Source organism: Sardina pilchardus, chromosome 5, assembly GCF_963854185.1.
Source record: "Sardina pilchardus chromosome 5, fSarPil1.1, whole genome shotgun sequence".
NCBI lineage: Eukaryota > Metazoa > Chordata > Actinopteri > Clupeiformes > Clupeidae > Sardina > Sardina pilchardus.
Genome location: NC_084998.1, coordinates 20,282,302 through 20,294,801, shown reverse-complemented (window position 1 = coordinate 20,294,801; position 12,500 = coordinate 20,282,302). Strand labels below are relative to the sequence as shown.

The window sequence follows — 12,500 nt, the reverse complement described above, 5'->3', positions numbered from 1 at the left end:
CCCGTCATTGACCCCATACCAAGAGAATTGCTGTAAAGGCAAGTAAAACATCATCACCGGCATTGCAAAGAGGCTGCCACTACGTCAATAGGGGCCGCCAAAACATTATGCGTTTCTCAGAAAAGCCCATCAACCGTTACAGTTAGAGCATCTGACTTGAGTCACAAGCTTGTGACTTGTGATATTCCTATTCACGGCAATGTTTGTATATTTTTATAGCGTTTGTTTATTTCATGCATATCCACCGAAATGTACAAATGGTGTATGACTTTCCAGAAAACCCGAAGTTCAGTCACAAAAACGAACATCGCCTATGTTGTGGGTTGCCTTGAATTTATGATCTTTTCACAATCAACTTTCATAACAATGAAGAAATCCTTCTAATTTAAAAGTCTACTCTTCAACACCTGCACTTACCGTGCTGTTGCCTTTGCTGTGTGTGAGAGTGTAAGGTTGGGGCAGCCTCGCATTGGCGTCTGAATGTTGTGTCAAGGCTTTCAATTGGCGGAGGATCAACCGTTTGCAGTCATTCAGCGCTGTCTGACTACACTCTCATACGATGGCACGCCGCACAGAGCGGGCACCGGAGTGAGCGCCAGCTCTTTTCGTGTGTAATTTAAAATGCTTTCATTTGGGTCCGTGAGCATGTGCTGGGGTTTTTATTTATCAACGGATAAGCGAATTAGGACGCGCGTGTTAGACAATTGGTGGAGGACATACCAGGAGTAGAAATTCCGCAAGCAAAGAGCAAAATGAAAACGTTTAAATTTCGATAGATGGTTGGGAAGAGATATCTATCAGAGTTCACTGGACTGTTTCACACGTTTCCTTATTGTTTCAAAAACGGGGCAAATGCTGTAAGGTGAAGAGGAGAAAGGACAGGTTGATGGAGAGGTTGACTTGTTATTGAGAGACCACTTGACAGTGTATTCAAGACGTTGCGCTCTCGACAAGGATGGAGTAGCCCGTTTTCGGTCTTGAATCTAAACAGTCTGTCGACAACCACCAAGAACTTGAAGCTGAAAAGAGCTTGTATCAGCCAAGAAGTGATATCAACCATTCTGCAAGTTTGCTCAAGTAGTGGTGTCCGGAGTTTGTGCACTCGTGAACGTGGAGGTTACTATGCCACAATGAATCTGCTGCAGTTTGTCATCCTCTGTGGAATTTTGCATACGCAAGTAATAGGTAAGTTGAATTTAAGAGTGAACGTATTTGTATGAAAGACAGTTAAAGTTGTAAAATGATATTATTATGACTGTGCAGCAAACATAGGCTATTTAAAGCGCTCAACGCAACAGTTTATGGTCTCAGGAAAGGATAGTTTATGCTATCACATAACCCAGAAATTGTCTTTTGCCTTGGCAGCAGTGTAGAATGATTTCATCCATTTCTGTTAAATCAAAATACAGGCTGGGGAATAGCAGAGAAAGACCATATCAGAGCAAGAGCTTCTAGGTCCTCCATCAAGAACACTCAATTGACGTTGGTTGCATTGCAAGTAGCAGCCATTACAGATACTGAAGTATCAATTAACGTGATGCGCTGCGGCAGGATTTAAATTAATTCGTGCAAGCTTTAACCGGATCGTGATTCAATTACTCACTTTCATGCCTTTAGTTTAGTAATTTCATTAATTCGTTGGTCAGAGGATAAATTATAGTATGTCGGATCGAATCAATTTGTTGTCTTAATGAAAGGATGGAATGTGAAATATTTCACACAGGTGGCTCAAGTCGTGCCCGCACAGTATCCCCGCAAACATTTGACATTGTGGCAACATCTGCAATACAGCCTATTTACATTCAAGTCCTTGTCAGGCACCTTCAAAACTACATTCCTTAGAGCTTATTGTGCTGTGTGTTGTGTGTTGTTGCCCCTGTTTATTTGAGAGTGCCACCAGTCACGTCTACACTGGAGAGCCTCAGTGATAGTGTAATAGTTAATTAAGGATTGATTAGGATGTTGACCTCCTTCAGCTCGGGGTTGTGCCTCGAGTAGATAAGCATATGTGGATCACATTTTGTAGGTTGAGGCTAGTGTGTCATGCATGCATTTCATAATGTATTTTGAGGGGGACATGTTATCCCAATAGGTACCCCCAATATCAAGGAAAAGATTGTTATACTGTAATTGCCTATGACTCACTGCTGTCCGAAACAATCACTTGCTGATATAATCACAAACTAAACTTAACAGTTATTAACAAGGCTATGTAGCCTTCCAGTCCGCATTTAAGTGGGACCAAATGTCCTATATTTATGAATAGGTGTAGTGGTATGTTTGTCAAAATATGTTTTCTTTTTAAAACGGTGTCTAATAACGTTTTGCACCCTGGACTTAGGCATGACACTGGATATGCCCTTATCTCCTCTTCCTCACTCAGCCATGCCACCTTCTAGCCCTGCATGATTGGCATTGTCATGTGCTCATCAAGTGATTGACCTGCTTTCACCAAAATGTTTGTTTCGTTTTCATGAAATGAAAACATTAACTGACGTGGGACGTGGCACATCCATGAATAAACACGCCCATCAGATGCTGTTTTGTCTTTTCTCTGAAATGCCAACACCCGAGGCCAACTGTAAATGTTTATCTGTGGGTTAGTTATGTTGATGGTTACATTAACGAATCTTAACGTGTGACTATGCCCCACGTCAGTAAATGTTTTCATGCAGACAGTGTGTGGTATGTGGATGGGGTAATGCCCTGCATGTCTCTCTGTAAGGTTGACATTTTTGGCTAAATGTGCCAGTAATTGCATGAAGATGATACAAACATGTTTGGTGAAAGCAAGTTGATCTGTATAGCTAGGGCCTCTCAGAGATTAGTCATTATTTCTTGATTTGTTGTCCATTCCTGGACATCATGCAAGAAACATTTTTTACTGATGATATTTCAAATGTTTTCACTCTGGTGCATTCAGAGTAGCCTAGAGAGAGAGAGAGAGAGAGAGAGAGAGAGAGAGAGAGAGAGAGAGAGAGAGAGAGAGAGAGAGAGAGAGAGAGAGAGAGAGAGAGAGAGAGAGAGAGAGAGAGAGAGAGAGAGAGAGAGAGAGAGAGAGACATGATGCCAATTGAGCAGGGATAGAAGGTCATGGTTGAGTGAGGACAGAGCAAGAAGGAAATGAGGTCATATTTCATTCAAAAGTGTCATAGCTTAGTCTGGGTTGCAACTGTTTTGGTGTCAATACTGTTTACATGATCCCACTGAACCATGGTAATCTGGCCACATGGCAATATTAGGAGAAAATGGCAATATTACTGTAGGAGAAAGCAGAGAAACATTCAAATATTATACGTATTGGGACTTATTTGTCAATAGCCTAACAATGCATAGTACAGTATATTTATTTAACACGTCATTATAGTCATGGTTGTAATCTCTAACCAGTGTATGATTAGATAGAATTGCATAGGAATGAGATGAATAGGGCTATGTAATACTATTAGAAACGATTTTTAAGGGGAAATATAAACATATTCCATCATTCCATCATGAATTGGTGCATCTGGCCCCTTACTGTAATGTTGACTCTACAGCTACAGTACGGCCCTGCATGTCCTGAACATGTTCTGTGTGAGAGCACACTTTCAGGATGGCAGGTGCATTTCAGTCAGACATTGTTTGCATTGTGGTTTCACCTTACTAGAGAGTTAATAACACGGCAGCTACAGGATCACTCACTTCTGTCTAGTCGCTCCCGGTTGTCTTTGCTATAGCACTAATGTAAAATATTACTCCACCCCAACATAGTCTTTGAAAGCAGTCTTTTGTTCATGGGAGATTAACCATAATGCATATACTAAGTGCTGGCTGTTTGGTATGTAATTGTAGTAGGCCTTGTCACTTAATTTAAAAGTCATATTAGCCAGCAGGTCACGGTTCAAGACCTTCTGTAAATAATGGTGTCCCATTGAAGGCAGCCCTTATGAAAGAAATTTCTCAAAACCCAAAATGTCTGTCATATGTTCTGCTTTGAGGGCAAAATAAGATTGGATAGCTTTGATTATAGTTTCATGGCAGCTCCCCCTGGTTGTTCCCAGAGCAACTATGAAAAGCTTTGACTCATTTTGAATTGTGATCTGATTGGTGTGTGTGGTGTGAGGTACTTTTTGCAAATAAGGTGAAATGTGATGGTCAAAGTCAAATACGGTTTTGTAGAGCTAAAATAATGGCAGATTTCACCTGCTTATCAAATTGAGTGGATGGATTAGAGTTTTGGAGTTTTTTGGCACTGTGTCTTTAAGTGGATAGCTAGGGAATCGCCTGCCTCTCTCATCAGAGCTGAATTGGCTGGGAACATGAAACAGTTTTATCACTTTTAAGATGTGAAAAGAGGAAGTCTGTCAGGGCGAATGCATGCGGATAAAAGAGCATGAAACAGCCCTTTTTTCCTCCTGTGCTTCCCACCTCCAATTTTCCAGCTGAACTGCTCGATATATTTCAGGTTTATTATGGATTGATGTAGTTTGTGTTATGGTGCTTTGTGTTCATTTATGATTATGTACTGTATACATGGATATGCAGTTCTAGCTAACTGTTTGTTTATGTAGCAGTAAAAATGAACATGTGGTCTTGAAATGATCTTGAGACTGAGCATTTGCCTCCCTGATAGCAGGCAACCCTGGTTCAGATGTGGCTCACTGCTGGGATGATGGTTCCCCTCCTAACCCGGGCCTTATCTGGGCCAGATCCAAGCCAGAACCCCAGTCTGATCCTTGGGCCACGAAGCTTGAAAGCTTGGTGGGGATAAGACAAAGCCGCACATCTGCGTAGACATCATGGGTCTATTTACCTTTGATTGCTCTGTTTGAACTGGCAATGCTAAGATTGATTACCCCCCCCCCCCACCCAGATCACAGGGCTAATTTAAAGGATAGTGCTATTATGCATGCATGCATGAGAAGATGGGATTCCTCAGTGGTGTTTTCCTTTTTTTATTAACACTTTGTGAATTATTAATGACAAAGAAAATTACATTTAAATGGCGCTGCCGTGGTTGTAGGGAGAACAGGGCATACAGCAGTTATTGTTATGACTGTCGCCAATTGGCTTTTTGCGGGGGGGAAATTATTCTCCTATGCAATTGGATGTACCGGGGAAATGTCACCTGAAATGGATAGGACAGACCATTGGGCGCGGATGGCGGAGAGCAAAAGAGCGAGAGTGCTGTTTCTCGTACGCTTGTGTTCTCAGTTTAGCCCGGACTCCAGGAAATATCAGTGAAGCATGACAAGTGACATTTCTGCGCTAACGTGGCCATTGCTCCGATGCCCATTCACATGAAGTACAAAGCAGTGAAAAGACACTGGCTGTCGCATATAGGCATGCATGAACACTCACATGTAGCCAGTACATGCAAATGCACACGCACACGCACACGCACACACATACATGCACACACACACACACACACACACACACACACACACACACACACACACACACACACACACACACAATTCCAGTGGCCAAAAGCATGTAAATGCTTCTACTTTTTTCCATTACATTTGGACAGCTGTGCATGTACTATGCAAGGATCTACTTGACTGGTAAACAAACCAAACGAAGGCAAAAGGAAATGGACTGCACTTCAATTATTTCAAGTGACTATATATACTGGTTAATAAAAGATAGCACACACTTCACATACCAAACCTTCAGCAGGCTATCGCTGCTTCCAGTGCTAAAAGCAATGAATTGAGAGACAAAGACACTGAATGCCACAAACATTATAGCTTTATTGTAGTTATAGTCCCCCCACACTCCCTCTCTTTCTCACTCTCTCTCTCTCACTCTCTCTCTCTCTCTCTCTCTCTCTCTCTCTCTCTCTCTCTCTCTCTCTGTGTGTGCATGGAAGAAGCGCAGTGCATAAATCGTTTGGGCAGCCGTATGCGCAGAGACCACCGAGGGGATTAATGGAACGAGAGCCGTTTACTTGCGCGGCCGCGTCGCCTGGTTTCGTAACGCCAGCCGAGTGAACACAAGCTCGGCTCGCTCCATTAAAAAGACGGCAGAACGAGATGAGAAGGGAGGGGGAGGGAGGGAGGGGAGGGGAGGGAGGGACTGAGGGGGTCAACACACATGAGTGGGCCGAACACGGGGCATTAGTTGATCTGCGCGCCACTGTTGGAGAGTTACACTGGCGATGTGTGTGTGTGTGTGTGTGTGTGAGCGTGTGTGTGTGTGTGTGAGTGTAAGTCTCTGTGTGTGTGTGTGTGTGTGTGTGTGTGTGTGTGTGTGTGTGTGTGTGTGTGAGTGTAAGTCTCTCTGTGTGTGTGTGTGTGTGTGTGTGTGTGTGTGTGTGTGTGTGTGTGTGTGTGTGTGTGTGTGTGTGTGTTTGGGGTGGGGGTGTGTTTGGGGTGGGGTGGGGGGTCTGTTGCTCTGGGGACTTCTGAGGCGGTGCCAGGCGACAGGATTTGACTAAACCCTGCCGCTGGAAACAGAACTGGGCCCCCAGAATGAGATTGTGTTCCTCTTGTTTCCTTTTTGTTGTCGTTTTTGTTGTGTATGGGGTGGTGGGGGTGTCCAAGAAGGCGTGTTGAATTGGGAGGGGAGGTAGGGGGTGGGGGCTGCCTATTGGAAATCTAATTGAACTTGCTGTTTCCACTATAATGGAATTTCATGTTGTTCATTTGTGGGCCAGTGGTCATCATCCCTGTGGTTTAATCTCAACAAGTATTGTGTGCTAGTAGCCACTGGTCGCCTGTGGACCTCGGCTTTCCTAGAACACCCACGAGAGAGCGAGACAGAGAGAGAGAGAGAGAGAGAGAGAGAGAGAGAGAGAGAGAGAGAGAGAGAGCGAGAGAGAGAGAGAGAGAGAGAGAGAGAGAGAGAGAGAGAGGGAGAGGGAGAGAGAGAGAGAGGTGGGGGGTGGGGGGACTTAAACTGTATGGACGTAAAAGCTGCTAACTCCGCTAAGGCAGAAGGCATTTCCATCACCGTGTCATGTAAGCCGGCCAGAAGGACATTATCCCAGTGCACAACAGCATCTCCAGGCCTAATAATGGACACTGCAGTAAGCTTCCTTCCTTGGCTGGCAGTCAGAGGAAATGGGTGATTTTGTTTACCAGAAGCAAACACTGACTGAGATATTTTAGCAACATAACAATTCAAATGTTTTAATATGATAACAGTGAACTCATGAGATGTTAAAAGACTCAGGTGCAGCAGATGCAGGTCCTGAATGATGACATGTGTGTGGGGTGATCAGAGAACTTTGTTGGCTTAGGAAAGGTAGTAGTAGTGGTGGTGGACTGATGAGGGGATGTTGTTGGTGGTTAGCGATAACAGGAAGCCCCCCCCCCCACACACACACACGTACCTCTCCACCCTCTGCCCCTTCACCTCTACTCCACACTAAGGCTCTGAGGCTTATTTCCTCTCCTTTTCTTGCTTTATTTCCTCTCCTGGTATTCTCCCCACTCTCATCTGACAGTTGACATGAAGTATGAGTTCCTGTGGAGGGGGGAGAGAGAGAGAGTGATAGAGAGACAGAGAGAGAGAGAGAGAGAGAGAGAGAGAGAGAGAGAGGATAACAATACTCTTATAACCAGGCAGTGACTTCATTACTGCTATCAGTCCAGGAGGCTTTTCAAGCCAGACGGGAGTGGAACAGTGGGACACCAACATGGGTCTACACAGAAAGTGTGTGTGCGTGTGTGTGTGTGCATGCACGTTTGCGTGTGTGTGTGTGTGTGTGTGTGTGTGTGTACGTGTGTATGTGTGTCTGTGCGACTGCGTGTTTGTGTACACAGCTGTTTTCATGCAAAATGACTGAAATTGCTGATTATATGTACTGTAGGATTACTGGGAGGGCACTCACATGATGGGCTCATGTGAAATTGTCTAGATTGCTGCGTGCGAACATTAATGCATCCTCTTTCAAAAAAATATATATGATAGACAGAAATGTGATTTGTTCAAAAGACTGACCAAGGCCGACTAGTATAATTAAGATTAAGAGTGCTTAAATTGCAACATCATAGTAACCCCCCCACCCCCCCCCCCCCCCCACATACACAAACGAATACACAGACAAATACAGATACTGCACATACCAATATAAGAATATTTGTTTATGCATATATTCTATATGTACAGTATGCAAAGCCCATGCAAACTACTGCATGCACATAGACACACACACACACACACACACACTCAAAGCACCAGCACCATTACCCAGATCTGAAAGGAATAGAGCACTTGACTGAGTCTCTTAATGAAAAAGCTAATTGGACATAATGACTCCTTCACTCCTGTCTGTCAGGGCGAGTATTGAGCCGCCTGGATCCTGGTGACATGGCTCCCGTGGCTGCCTGTCAGAGACTCCTACGCACCACGTACACACACACACACACACACACACACACACACACACACACACACAGAAGCACACACAAACACACAGAAGCACACACACACATACACACACACATACACACACACACACACACACACACACACACACACACACACACACACACACACACACACACACACGCACACACACATATATACACACCAGTTGTCCCTTGCTCCTTCAGTCTCTTGCTCTCATTTAACCATTCACAGAACACAGCCTCTTGAGTCGCTCACAGTTAGTTAGCCACTCACTCATTTAGCGAGTCATGCGCTCAGATGATCAGCCGGTTCAGCACCCAGCTGCTTTCTTGTTCACGGTTCCCACTCACCCTCTCACTTACCGCACTCAGTCTCCTCATAGAGAATGCTAGTTACTTTACTAGCCTATTAGTTTACCCACTCACTCACCCACTCACCCACTCACCCACTCACTCACCCACTCACCCACTCACCCACTCACTCACTCACTCACTCACTCACTCACTTTCACTACTAAGTCATCCATTCATCTGTTTCCTCACTCACTCATCCATGCATAATACACTTACATGCAATTGCTTTTTCATTTGTTCTTGTTTTTCTCACTCACTCAATTATACGCTTGTTTATTCAGTTTACTCATGCAATTATGCCCTCATTCATTCATTCATTCATCCATTCTCACTCTCTTGTTTCTTTCGTTCAACCACTTAAAACCAATCTGTTATTAGTCAAAAACTCATCCAAGTACTAACTCAGCCACTGAGTCAGCCAGACCCTGCTGAGCATACAGCATATTACTCTCTGAAATCTCTGGCCAGAGGTGGACATCCCGGGTCCAGAAAGTAAAAGTCCTGCCACATATTCTTTCTACCTGCGCACTTAACACAGATGATATCACACAGGTGATATCACTAATTATCGGATCTACCTGGCTGTCAGGATAAGCTGGTTTACTAAATGGCTGGATCAAATACTTGGCAGGATTTATGCTTTCTGAGCCCGGCGATGTCCGCCTCTGTCTCTGGGTTTGGTGGTGAGTACTGTACCTGGAAAAGAGCACGCAGTGGTCAGTGTACATCATGGATGAGTCATAGATCCAGACCCACCATCACACTCACTGCCAGGAATAACGTCTGCTTCTGGGCATTAATCCAGTTATATATATATACATTACATCTATGTAATCTATATAATCTATATAAATACATCTATGTGTTGGAGGACAACAAATTGATGATTGAAAATGAGCTTTGAATTTAATAACAGCCTTGAAAAATGTTTTGAATCACTAAGGAACTGTAACGAAGTCAGGATGTTCGGATGTTCGGACTATGCTTAATGGTTCATTGTATGGGTGCCAAAAGTATACTAGTAGAATTATTTTCACTAAAAACGTTCCATTTCCTCCCCCAAAGGCTCGCGACTGCGCCAGGAGGACTCTCCTCCCCGGATCGTGGAGCACCCGTCCGACCTGATCGTGTCCAAGGGCGAGCCGGCCACGCTCAACTGCAAGGCGGAGGGCCGCCCGGCGCCCACGGTGGAGTGGTACAAGGACGGCGAGCGCGTGGAGACGGACCGCGACAACCCGCGCTCCCACCGCATGCTGCTGCCCAGCGGCTCGCTCTTCTTCCTGCGCATCGTGCACGGCCGCCGCAGCAAGCCCGACGACGGCACCTACGTCTGCATCGCCCGGAACTACCTCGGCGAGGCCGTCAGCCGAAACGCCTCCCTGGAAGTCGCATGTAAGTGCTGAAAGACGTCTTCTTTGTGGTGTCGCTGTGTGGTGCAATTTGAGTTAGAATTCAAGCTTTCAGGGTTATGAGGATGGTTCAGAAAATGGAAAAAAACTATTTGGCCCCATCTATAAGGGAAGAGATGGATTAGTTCAATTTGCTGGCTCATTAGTGGGGTTCACAGCGTCAACGTTTGTTTTATTTGAAAATAAAGCAGAAAATTGTTTTGGACCTGTTTCCTGTTGTGGAATGCCAAAATGTGTGTTGGCGGCGCTGGATCTTACCCATGCTAATGGTCTCGGTGATCGCTTCATCTTTCTTCACAGACGTTTTTTATCTTCCTTTAAATCGAATGAACCTCAACAGCATCATGTGTCACTCCCCTGGAAAAGTGGGTCCATTTGTTGGCAGTCTATATAGTGTCCATTAAAGTGACCTCGCTCATTTAGAAAGCACCGCGGTCCAGGAGATGACAGTCCTCAAAAAAAAGCTCCCCAAAGTCACTCTCACTTCCCCTCTCAGCGCGTGCACGGGTCGCGCAGAGGTCGGGCCACTCAGCAGAGGTCAAAGGTCACGTGAAGTTGACATGGAGGAGGGGGAAATGAGACAGTCTTTTAGACGGGGACGGGGTGGGGGGACCTGCCCCGCCATATGGATATGGTGTTGGGTGGCAGGCGGCTCGGGTTTCTGTGGTTTGGTGTCTGAGGGAAGAGGAGGAGAGGAGGAGAGGAGTCAGGGAGAGGAAGTGATGGGAGAGGGGGGGTCGTGTCTCCTGCGGCCCGCTGGCGTGCTGGCTGCCCTAACCTCATCAGTAGATTACTGCGCACTCAGAGACTTGGCATGGCAGCTGTCACAGCGTGTTGCCGTGAGGCCCCCGAAGAAGGAAGGCTTGTTTTTTTTGGGGGGGGATTCTTTTTTTTTTTTTTCACCAAAAAAAAAACAGCAGGGGGAAAAAAGAGGGCAGAGGAATTAGTCTTGAAGAGCTCGAAACGTGCTGAGTGGCAAAAAACAGGACACTTTTCCGTTGATGCCGCGAAGAGAAAATTGCTTATGAGGGCCGAGTTAATCATTGTCACTAACACTAGACTCATCACATTGGGCGCTGTGAGCGTGTGTGATGTGACCGTTTGTGTAGGTGTGCACTTTTTATGTGTAGGCGTGCGTATCAGGGTGATTAGGAGCATTCTTGCTTTTGTGAGTGAATGTAAGTATGTGCGTGTGGATGTACAGGCTTGTGTGTGTGTGTGTGTGTGAGTGCGCATCTGTGTGATTAGGAACATTCTTGCTTTTGTGAGTGAATGTAAGTACGTGCGTGTGGATGTAAAGGCTTGTGTGTGTGTGTGTGTGTGTGTGTGTGTGTGTGTGTGTGTGTGTGTGTGTGTGTGTGCCTGTGTGTGTGTGTGCATCTGTGTGATTAGGAACATTCTTGCTTTTGTGAGTGAATGTAAATATGTGCCTGTGGATGTGAAGGTCTGTGTGTGTGTGTGTATGTATGTATGTGTGAGTGTGTGTGTGTGTGTGTGTGCATCTGTGTGTGTGTGTGTGTGTGTGTGCATCTGTGTGTGTGTGTGTGTGTGTGTGTGTGTGTGCCTGTGTGTGTGAGTATGCGAGTTAGCCTCCTGTGCTGTGGGTCCTCACTGAGCTCTCTAGCACAGCAGGGAGCCCCGAGGTCCTTGCCATGTGACAGCAGCTTGATCTATTGATCGCCATTACCGGCCTCCTAAGAGCCCAAATGAAAAAATCATGAAAAATTGATGAGGTCTCCGGATTATTCCTTTATTTGTTTTTGACGTGCAGCTCCCACTCCAACTCTCCTTCCCTCCTTCCCTCTCTCTCTCTCTCTCTCTCTCTCTCTCTCTCTCTCTCTCTCTCTCTCTCTCTCTCTCTTTCCCTCATCAGCCATTCTATGTGGCCTCTGGGAGGGCTGGAGAGGGTGTTAAATGAGGTGTTGAATTTTTCAGGCCTTGCGGAGGGAGGGAGGAACGGGTGGAGGAGGTGGAGGTTGGGAAGTGGTCGAGGAAGGTCAGAGGTCAAGGAGCCTTTGGTTTTGTGGGCACAACAGAGTCCACTCCAGAGAGAGAGAGAGAGATATATATATATAGAGAGAGAGAGAGGGAGGGGTGGCGGGTGGGTAGGCGGTGGGGGTATTTATTAGAGAGAGAAAGAGAGAGAGGGAGAGAGAGAGTGAGTGAGAGAGAGAGAGAGAGAAAAAGAGTGAGTAAGAGAAAGACAGGAGTAGAGGCAACCACAGCAGTCGGTGGTAGAGACAGAGAATGATAATAATAATAAAAAAAGGAGATGTGATCCCTGGCATTACCCCCCCAGATGTATTAAACATTGTCATTAGAGCTGGAGGAGGCTGCCCGCCGGGCAGATGGGTATGGAATAGCTGCGGTAATGACGGGGGTGGAGAGGCAG

The 12,500-nt window shown here is 45.6% G+C and overlaps 1 protein-coding gene across 1 annotated transcript in view; it reads left to right on the top strand.

The window, feature by feature from the left end:
- Positions 1-615: 615 nt before the first annotated feature.
- LOC134080445 (roundabout homolog 2-like) overlaps positions 616-12,500 on the top strand; it is a 132,131-nt gene continuing 120,246 nt past the window's right edge. The window contains exons 1-2 of the mRNA XM_062536885.1: positions 616-1,185; positions 9,765-10,091. Coding sequence (XP_062392869.1) covers positions 1,131-1,185; positions 9,765-10,091 — 382 coding nt within the window. The 5' untranslated portion in view covers positions 616-1,130. The remainder of the gene's footprint in view (positions 1,186-9,764; positions 10,092-12,500) is intronic.